At 43.2% G+C, this 10,865-nt stretch overlaps 1 protein-coding gene across 1 annotated transcript in view; it reads right to left on the reverse strand.

Annotated features, from left to right (window-relative positions):
- FBN3 (fibrillin 3) overlaps positions 1–10,642 on the reverse strand; it is a 112,349-nt gene extending 101,707 nt beyond the window's left edge. The window contains exon 1 of the mRNA XM_075723822.1: positions 10,473–10,642. Coding sequence (XP_075579937.1) covers positions 10,473–10,642 — 170 coding nt within the window. The remainder of the gene's footprint in view (positions 1–10,472) is intronic.
- Positions 10,643–10,865: the final 223 nt, after the last annotated feature.

The raw sequence follows: 10,865 nt of genomic DNA on the forward strand, positions 1-10,865 counted from the left end.
TCTGCTCTCTTTAGGATGATGAGAACAAGTCAAGGTTACAGAGTACGTGCTCTCAGAAATTCATACTGCTTCATTTTTTTGTAAACTAAGACTTTGTTGATAAAAGTATGGCTTGTACTTTCACCAGGTCCCAGATGTAAGTCAGGCAAGTGACCAAGCACAAATTCCTTTTTCTCTAAGTGTTTCAAACAAAACACTCAGTTAAAAACACCCTCCTGCCCTGCCAAAGTACAACTGTGAAGGCTAGTAGTAGGGCTGGAGCCCAGTGTTTTATGAAAGGGTGAGCAGCAACTTTCCCACCAGCACATGGGGTCAACACCTTGGTGATTTCAGGATGAGAAGCACCACAGCTGAACTATCCAGCCACAAACCTAATGATCAAGAGATAAGAGACTTCATCCGTGCTACTGGTCCTCAAAATAGGCGGGACAGATTCATCACAGGAGAAATCCACAACAGCAGGAGACCACATCCTGGGCTAGATTAGGAGAAGCATGGCCAGCAGGTCCAGGGGAGCTATTTCCCCCTCTGCTGCTTGAGCACAATCTCCTAATTTTAGGATTCTATTAAGCTTGCCCAATCTCAATTTTTCTTCTCTCTTTGTATTCTCTGGGTATCTTGAGAGACATGAAAATCTCTCTTCTGCTCTGCACACATGCCCAGTTTGGGGTGCAGCAATTCTGACAACTTATATGGGATGAATGGAAACCCCTTGGCATGCTTATAGTCACTACCTTCCCTGTCCCTTATCTTCAGTTTTTTTCTGTCTTCAAGTTTCAGCTTAGCAATATTTATGGGGAAATCAAATCATCTGGCAACAGATTTGGCCAATTCTCAATGCACTTCTGCTCGTTCAGCCCAAATGCTGCTCTAGATTTCTCCAAACCATTCGGTTACCCTTTGCTGTAAATTTACCAACTCAGTGACAATCTAGCTAATTCCAGGCTAGTGAGGATTTCTGATTTGATACTGAAAAAGGGAAGGCTGTCTGCTATGCACAGAAGAGCTATTTAGGGATGAGACACAGAAGTTTCTTTTTAGATTACTTGCCCCCCTTGCAGCCCATTCTTTTATAATGAAATTCATGCCTGTGCAGAGTCAAATAAGATGAATTTGTATCAGTATGACCACTACATTCTCTAGTCTTACATGACTTGAGCATGTGGCTTTTCCAGGGATGATGATCCTACCTATCTATCAGAGCTGGAAATTTTTCCTATAATTCAAGATTCCTTTTGATTTTGATCTTAGCCTGATTCTTTGCTGGGCCCCAGGGATCATCTCTCACAATAACTGGGGAAAACCATTGCAGGCATCAGTCACCCTTGGCCTCAGTGAACATCAGCAGGGGGGACAATAATTACTGCCAAATGCGATAGTGGTTTTTGGTCTTGCATCTCCCCACCCAGAGGGATTTGGGATTGTGTCATGGCGTGAGAACAGATTTGAAACAATGTTGACTTTTGGTTCCTTGGCCTAAAGGGGAGCATATTTGTGTCCTCCTAGTTTTTGACTTACCAGATCCCTCAAATGTACTGCAAGTATTCATTTCAGTGATTTACCAGTTTTATGAGTCTATGTTCACGGCATACTTCCTCAGGTCTATATGTGATCATGTAATGGATACAGCTTGATAAATAACCTGCAAATGAGAAAGCAGAGCAATACCACTGGAGAAGCCAGCTGTTCCTATCCAGGCAACCCCCTGTTTAATGTAAGGATATTGACTTGGTCCTGCAAAGATGCTTAACTCCTCCCACCTGAAACATCATCCTCTTGTTCCACACAGCAGCCCAGCATCTGTTTAGCCTTTAGGCTAAAATCAAGTCCCAGTGATTTAAATTATTTTTGGTTCTAAGAATTTGGTTTTAAAGGTACAGAGATGCTAACTTGCTGTTACTACCAGTAGAAGTCACACACCTTAAAACTGCTAACAGCTGTTTTGCTGGGTAATATTGCAAGCACAAAAGTATTCAGTATTCAACCCATCCTGAATTTGTTTGCTGAGCTGTGCTATGGATCACTTTCCTAAGACTCTCAGCAATACCTGTAATACTGAACTCAGTAAGACATCTGCGGCAACAGAAAGATTTTTCTCTTATCTCGCCAAAGCCCGAGACTTACGGCGTCTCCCACATTCCTGCTGGAGACCCTTTACTTTCCCTGGCCCCTAGAGCACCCCTACCTCCATCCCCAGGGATAAAGGTGGTGTGAACCGGTGCATAGCTCCCTCCTGAGCAAACCCTGGTAGCATTACTGAGCATCCCTCTCATCTGTGCTGGCCTGGTCTCCGCTCGAGCCCAGACTGAGCAGCTGGGACTCAGAAGACCTTGACATAAGATGCTCAAAGAAAGCCGAGCCTTTCAAGCACCTGAATTCCACTGCGGCTCTCCTTAAGGAAACAGGGAGATCTGGGAGGAGGTGGAAGAGTGCATCACTGACTGCTCCTCCTCCCAGAACCAAGGAGGAGCTCTAGACAAGAAAGATTGGTTTAAGTGGGCAGAGTCTACTCTTTCTTGGTTATTTTAGTTAACAGAAAGGAAGCCTTAATTTAAGTAGTTATTTTAATCTCTGCTTTTATGTTTTAGTTATTTTTTCCTACAGAATGGATGATCTGAAACTAAAGATAGCCTTGACACCTAATTTAGCGCTTTCTTTAATTAACCAGGAAAATGTACAGTATCAAAATAACGGAGCAATTATGTAGCTTCAAACAAAGTTACTCAGGTGTTTACTGTTTTCATTTTTATACTATTAGAAAATGGGGAGAAAGTAACTTATTTTTTCCAGATGGTTATTACATTTCTACTTCTAATACATATTAAATTGTCTTTGGGTTGAAACTGAAACAGCATTAAATGGGTCTTTTTAATGTTTGATGGTACTTCTGTCTCTGTGCCCAGGGCTGAATTTTCTACTGTAATTCAGAGCAGAGGGCAGCTTTGGGTGCCTTGGGGACAGACCATCTCAAATACAGAGATGCCGTCTTGAAAGATTACAGACCTTTGTAGCTCAGCCCCCTTCTCCTGCTGAGATGCAGCTATCAGTAAGGTCATCAGTAAGGTGATGGAGCAAGAGACTACAATGAAGGGAAGTCCCACCAGGGACTTCTGGATCCCCAGTACAAAACAGCAGCCCTGGCTCAAAAATCCTCCCTGCACTTAGGCAGAGGTCTCCCAGGACCCCCTGCCCACATGGACTCCAGACACACATACATAGAGAGAAAGCCAAGCTGAGAAGGTTGCCTGGCTGCCACCAAGGTGACTAGCTCACACCAAAATAAATCTCTATGCTTACAACAAAGTACTGCCCAAGTTTAGGTGACCTGAACCACACCACACAAAGCTGACGCCAGGTTAGACACCTGAATTTCAGCTGAAAATTCAGGGGGGGGGGGGGGAGGGGGGGCGCGGGGGGTGGTGGAGGTAATTTTTAAAAGATGCATGATTATTATTCCATTTCATAAAAGGAATTAAGCAAAATGCAAGGAAAGTCTTACAAAGACTGTCTAGGTTTTGGATTCCATCTACTTAGGTTAATGCCAAGTTCAAGCCCAATAATGTTTATAATATTTTTTTTTTTTTCACAAAGGGGGTCTATAAAATCTTTTATTATACACTTTTTCTTTGTCAATGACGCTATTTGTTCCCTTTTATTCAGATCTTCACACATTTTGCGTGAGTGATGGTAGGGAAAAATCTTCCCTTATTTGTGAACATTTACGTTTAAATCCTATATATCAGCAAGGAACCACAGAGAAGACTTTGCTTTGAAAAGACTAAAAATGCAACTGATTTCCAGGAACCGCTTAACACTTTCATTTGGAAAGCAGCATTACCAACTCTTCCATCTTTTTTTCCCCCCTTAAATTCTGAAATAAATCAAAACTTCAAATCCAGTTCTTAAAACTTCCAAACAAAACCCATATAACCTATTAACTTCTATGCCAGATAATCTTTTGCCATGCCAATACTTGCTTTCATGTTTCCTGCCAATAACAAGAGAAACCAGCCTAGGCCAGATGTCCAAGATCAACCATTTCACAATATAAATCAAGACACAAGGAAAATTTAGGAACCAGAGTCTTAAGTCAGAAGTTTCCAGCTACTGCCTTAATTTTGTTCCTTCTGTTGTTTGTAGTATTTAATCTCTGGCTTTATGAATAAATATCAAGGTTTACACGCGTGGAGTATGTGGACCTGGAAGCAGCCGAGATGTGCTCAAGAGGTGACTGGATCACAGTGACAGAAGCTCCAGTTGCACCTTTGCTGAAGTGATGTAAGCTCACTCTAAACTCGACTTTAGCAAGCCTTGGAGCACAGAGACCCACATCCTGCCAAGGGCAGGAATGTGGTGGGACAAGGCAAGGAAGCTTTGCTAGAGTTTGACCATGCTCTTCCCTGTCATGTTCTTCCTCATCACTTCTAAGTGGCGATGCCCCAAAGGTATCACCTTGAAGATGGAGAGTGCTCTATGCATCCATGAACATGCATTTCACCATCTTGTAAGGAAAACGGTATTTAGAATAGAATATTTCAGTTGGAAGGGACCTACAATGGTCATCTAGTCCAACTGCAATGACATGTGTGCAACCACAAGCAGCACAGTCCATTTCAGAGAGCAATTATTAATAAGTACAGATTGCTTTGTTACTCTTTGGCTACATGTGCATGTAGTTTCAGCTGGTGTAGTTAGTGACATAACCCACAAATTTGCTTTTTTAAGTATTTAAATCACCATAGTTACAGGGTCTTTTCACAAAGAACTGACAAAATCAGTAGGACAGTCTGGTTGCCTAAACTACAGGATTAAATTAAGAAATGGGACATTTTATCTTCCACTGACTCTTAGCAGCACCTTGGTTCTTATTCCAAACAGGAATTCATTTTCAAGGGAGTTTTCTACAACTTCAAGGTCAAGAAATCAATTTTTTATGAGGAATAAAAGCTGAGCTTCTGCACTTAGAGGACTCTACTTTGGGACTTTGAGGAAATCAATACCTCTCACTAGATTTACAGTAGCAGCAGAGATGGTAACACTGCAGAAAAGAGTTCTTGACTCCCTCTTAGGGCTTATTCCTTTCAACAAAGTCAAATAAAATGTTATGCTTGAACTTGGCAGAGGCAGAACAAGGGCCTGAATCATGAAACATCTGACAGTGCTGGTTGATGGGGTTGGTGCTGGGTTCTGGGGATCAGCTCTTTTTAAAGGCACATGCTTCTGATAAACCTGAAGCAAGAGTGAAGAAAATTACAATTGCTGCTGATCAAAAAAACCCTTTTTAATTCCTGTACTAAGGTGCTTGTGGAACTGCAACATCAGGGATGGAGTTGGATTAAAATGATGATGGAAATCATCTGCTCTCTGTGCACATCTCAGAGTGAACTGTGAAAGCAGTGAAGTTCATCTTGAAAGCAGTGAAGTTCATCTTTGCTATGTCCAGTCTCCCCTTGACATTAAACATCATCCCAGTGGCAGCTCCAGTTTAAATTGATGCGATGTGGCCCAGAACCACAGCCCATGGCTTTCCCTCTCCACTGCACCTGAGCTTCCAAGCTTAGGGTGGTGGGTGGAGAGTTCATCTACCTCCCAGCAACTCCTCCTCTGCTGATGCTTTGCAGTTGCAATGTGCCTTTCCTCTCCATTCCGCAGTGACAAGTTGGAAACTAAGAAGGTATCAAAAAAAATCTACAGGAGAGCAGCTTGGAAACGCCTCATATTCCCCATTCCCCACAGCTAATTTAGACACATCTCTGTCCTTTTTGTAGAAGTTAGAGCAATGGAAGAGGTATGACAAATGCCTCCCCAAACATCCCCTCTTCACCCATCTTCTCAATTGCAGTGGCTATTTCATAATTAATGGGCTTGACATAATTAGTTGCATTTAAAGGCAGGCTATAGCTCAGCCTTTATTCTTACTTGAAAAAACAGGCAGCCATGAACTTACAGGAAATCATACTGCCAGCAGACAGCTCAGCTGGCTGCAGACTAATCATCTTTTCTTTCCCCTTTGTTAAACACATTTGTGCTCTTGGAAACTGTTCAATAGTTCATTAAACTAATAATCCCATTCAAATCCTGCCTCATAAATGGATTTGTCAGTGCTGTTCCTTTCAGGAGACAGTAATTTTAAATCGTCTCTACTTTAATGAGTTTAAGGACAGATTAAATCATGGCTTTGGCTGTGATTTATAGCTCCACATTATTAATTGTTATTTGTAAAAGCATTGGTGAACAACAGGCTTGTTTATTTTGCATTTGTTTCGTGCTTTGCATTTATTTCATACTTTTCCCTCTATTAAAGGAGACTGGCATGGGAACAGAGCTCCAAATAAATATGTTTCCAGCAGGAACATACACAATCTTTCCTCCTGCATTGCTGAAGCCTCTTTTACCAACAAGACATCTACAACTGTCCTTGTGCACAGGCAGCTCCCTCCAGACATCAGCAAGGAGGGCTTGTGTTGGTCATGCTGGAGTTATTAGAGAGCAGTTTCTCACTACAAGCTCTATGATATTAAAAGATTCTGTGTATTTCTATTAGTAGTAATTGACACTAAGACTTCACACAAAGTAACTTGCCACCAGAAGAGCAGATATCCTGTGCTACTTGGGCTTAATCAAGACTTGTCTGGGAAACCCACAGGAAGTTATTTGTGCTATGCGTAGGAGTAGAAGATCATAGAATCATTTAGGTTGGAAAAGACCTTTAAGATCATCAAGTCCAACCATTAACCTAGCACTACCAAGTTCACCACTAAACCAATTAAGGGTAGAGTAATAATTAATTTTGTGTTTCCTGGCTTGGTGGCTGGATCATTTTTTTAATGAAAGTAAAACTAGAATAGAATCATTAAGGTTGGAAAAATATTTACAAGAAAATGAAGGAAGGAGCACCAAATATGTTTGGGTATTTGATTCTTCCAGAGTTGGTAAGAATTTCCCTATAAAGACATCTGGGTGACACTTCTCTGTGCAGTTCCAGTGTGATTCTATTTTCTTGTCCAAATTGTGATATAACACAATTTAGGGATGGAGGGAATCTGTGGTTCCACCCACCCAAGAGAAAAGGAGGCACATACAAGAATAAATGGTAGAGCAAAAGCCCGATCTAGCTTGTCAGGATAGGTGGCTGTACTTTAATGTATTTGTCTGTCTGTCATATTCCACTTTGGGACCAAAAGTATTTCTGCCATGGACAAAGTGATCTGCAAATGGCACGTTAACTTTGTAAAAGGTTTTGAGATCTAGCAGGATAGAAGGTCTCAAGCATAGTGTATGAAAGGAACACACATACTAACTTGTGTTGGGAAAACAAATTATTTCAAGGAACAAGTAAGACAGGGCTACAGACAGTCCAGAAGCCCTGAGCAGAAGGTTTCTACAAAGGAGAAGAGGAAGCAGAAGTTAGGACTCTGCACTGCATCATCATTAGATCCAACCAGTGAATCCTCAAAATCTCTTTGGCTGCTTCCATCCATTCAGAAGGCTATACAAACTTTTGACCATTCTCACAGAAATGAGCGTTCAGGACGGTGGCTGGGGGTGGTGGCCCAGGGCTTACCAGGGAAGCTGCCAGTTTAGGCCCACATGATGCAGCTAAGCTTTGCTGTATTTTAATTCCAGTTCTATTTAAATTCCTTTCATGCAAGCCTCAGAACCAAAGAAAGTCTCTGAACCGAAGATTTCTCAGATGAAAGTTGAACTGAAACTAGTGTATCTCTGAAAAAGGAAGTTGTGGGTCTTCAAAAGCAAACACTAAAGCAAATATTTGAAATGGTATCATAAATTCTCAAAATAAACACCACAGATAAACATGTTTAGAGGTTCAGATGTGTGTTTAGAGGTGTGGCATTATAGCAAAGATGATTCCACAAATCGCAATAGTCAAGGTAAGCTACATGCATGCCCACATTGTAAAATAACACCAAGTTTAAAAAGACAACCCTACCTTCCTTTACATTTAAAGCTGCACCAAGAAAACTCACTGTTCATTCATTTCTTTTGCTACTGCAGTGCTAGTCTGTGAGTAAACCAAACCTTAAATTATGACTTATCTGATTTTCCCAAAGAAGTATATCAACTGCAACTCTCCATAATTGTTTCAAGGCAGAGCATAAAAGATGAGGGACTAGTGCTGTTTGGGGAATCTACAATAAAAAAAATCACTGGGTCTGTGGCTCTGCAGGAGATGGCTTTCACCGGCTGCCAGACCCATCTACAGCATTGCAGCTGGTGACATCTGTAGCTGCTTTTGAAGCCCAGTAGAACATTATTTAAAACATCACTCTTCAATAGATTTCTCATCTCAAGTGGGTTTTATCTGCTTGTAAAATAGTGATTTTAAAAAGAGACTGCTGAAGGGCTGGAAATCCTGAAGGAGAAATTTGGACACAAAACCTAGGAGACTGTCAGGGTCACTTGACACAGAGCATGGGAAGCGCCTGAGGCAGAAGCTCCAGCCACTCTGAATTTTGCCAGCTTCCCCTGAGTTGCCCACCATGATTCCATCCCTTGAAACAATACTGTTCTCCCAAGGGCCAAGAAACAATGGTTCTTCAGTTGTCTTAAATTATAGTTGCACAGAGTTCCTTAAACAGACCTTGCACTTATCCCAGTGGGTTTTTTCCTTTTTCTACAGCAATTGCTTCAGAGGGCATGAGGAAAGCAGAATAGAAAATGAAGGAGGTAGCAGTGTGGTCCTCAGCTCCCTGCAGGGGACTGGGAGCCAGACACTTCAGGCCTGATTCCGATCCTGCCTCAAACTTACTGTGTGGCCTTTAGGGAACTTACACAACCGATAATTTGGTATTACTTTACTTTACTTAAATGTTGGACCATGTCTGAGGCTTTAAAGTAGAGAAGGGTTTTGAGAAGTGATTTCTACCTTGGGAATCTGGGCTTAATTTTTAAAATACACTTGGATTTGGACCCTTCAGACTCACCAGAAGTCAAAAAGATTTAAGCTGTAAATCATTTTTGAAAACAGGATCTGGTCACCCAAATCACTGAGTGCTGTAAGACCACTGGACACCGTGACCTCCTCTCAGGTCCAGGGCGGGGGGGAATGGAAATACTTGTTTCCTTGCTCTGCCCTTCCTTTCTCTTCACAGGGCTGTGCGAGACAGGATTATCCATGCACACGTCAACTCCTTCCAATCCTTTCTATCCCTATTATGAGCACAGTAATCAATCACATATAGCCCTGGCCATCCAGGCTGAACAAGAGTCTCTGGATCTGGTAGACATCCCACCCTTTTCAAGAAGTGGCCTTCATCTCCATCAGTCATAAAGGTTTGTGATGTTTTATCTGAGGGATGATGGACTCAAAGAGAGGAGCATGGCAAAAGTACTTATGGGTCGTATTGGGGAGACACAGGGTCTCCCTACCCTGTGAGTGAGCTAATGGCTGCTTTTAGTAGCTACTTTTGAGAAGACCAAACCCCCAGCACAGTTGCTGTCTGTCTTTTCTGAATCTGCCGCAGCAGGAGGGAGTGGCCATGCACGTTTGAATTCCAAGAGCAAATGCCGCCAGCCCCACAGCCCTGCCCCGGCAGCTCGACGGCCAGGCTCTGTGTTCCAGCTCCAGCCCAAACACGGCACATTTGACTGTCTGGGCTGAAAGCACAGCACTCCATCCCATTCAAGAAGCATTCCCCAGCAAGTGCCGGAGGACTCTGGCACAGCCCAGGCTTCGCGCGTGTATCACGTTCTGCTCTGATTCTGCCCACTGACACAGGAACACTTTCCAAGAACTACAGCCAGACAGACTTAAAATAACCCAGAATCAATGCCGGGGCCAGGAACCATCTTGAGAGCATGCAAATACAGCTGAGCTCCAGCACAAGCTTCAGGATTTTCTAGCTGAGCCCTGTCTCCCTCCTCAGGTGGAAAACACTCATGGGTCCAGCTCTCCCACTGATCCATCTACAGATGAGACCACAAGGCACAACTATGCTGCACAATAAGGGACTTGGTGTGACACTTTCCCATCAGCAACAAACATCGTGTAAAAGCAGCCATCAGAGGCAATAACTTCTCAATACAGCTCAGAGCATTGACAGGTAGCAGAGAGCCAAAGGCAACTCTGGGGTCAAAACCTGAGCTGACAGCATGCCCACTAGTGATGGTGGAAAACCCAGCCACAGCCATCCCTCCAGGTAAATGCCCAGCACCCCTTCCACAAACAGGCAGGGTGTGGATGGCTCGTCACGGTCCTGGCAGGTGAGCCCTACAGTGCTGTGATACACTGAACAAAGCAGGAGAGCTCAGTGCACAGCTCTTTGCTCTCATGGGAGTCTGTTTGGTTGTCCCCTGTGGCACGAGCTTTCCTCCTACTGTAGGCCTGCAAAGCAGACTCCTTCCTGAGCTCAAGGAAAGGACAGAAAAGGCAATTCTGTAAGCATGTCTCCATGTGCTATGATAATAAACGAAGTTCTGCTTTGTAAAATAGAAAAGAACATTAAACGTACCCTCGCAAAGTGTCTTGGCCTCTTCTTCTCACTCTGTTTGCTGGCTGTCTTTCCTCGTAGCCTGCAAATCTGTCTGTCTGCAAGTCCCCTTCATATTGACCCTGGGCTTGTTCCACGTACATAACTGCTGTACATCCCAGCATGAACCTGGCCAGCCATAATACCCCCATGATGGCACGGATTTCTCAGTTCCCCCGGCTACCCTGAAAGCTTCTTCCAGCTGGAGGGTCCCTGCTGCCTTGGTGGAGGATGGGTTTTGGCAGCAGCCCCTAAGAGCCAAGGTGCCGTCCTGCCGTTCCCTTTCTAGAAGCAAAGACAGAGAAAAAAGAAAGAGAGACACAAGTGTTCTTAAGGGCTTTCACTTTTTTAAAATGATTGATCATCCCAGACGGC

Source organism: Pelecanus crispus, chromosome 20, assembly GCF_030463565.1.
Source record: "Pelecanus crispus isolate bPelCri1 chromosome 20, bPelCri1.pri, whole genome shotgun sequence".
Classification (NCBI taxonomy): domain Eukaryota; kingdom Metazoa; phylum Chordata; class Aves; order Pelecaniformes; family Pelecanidae; genus Pelecanus; species Pelecanus crispus.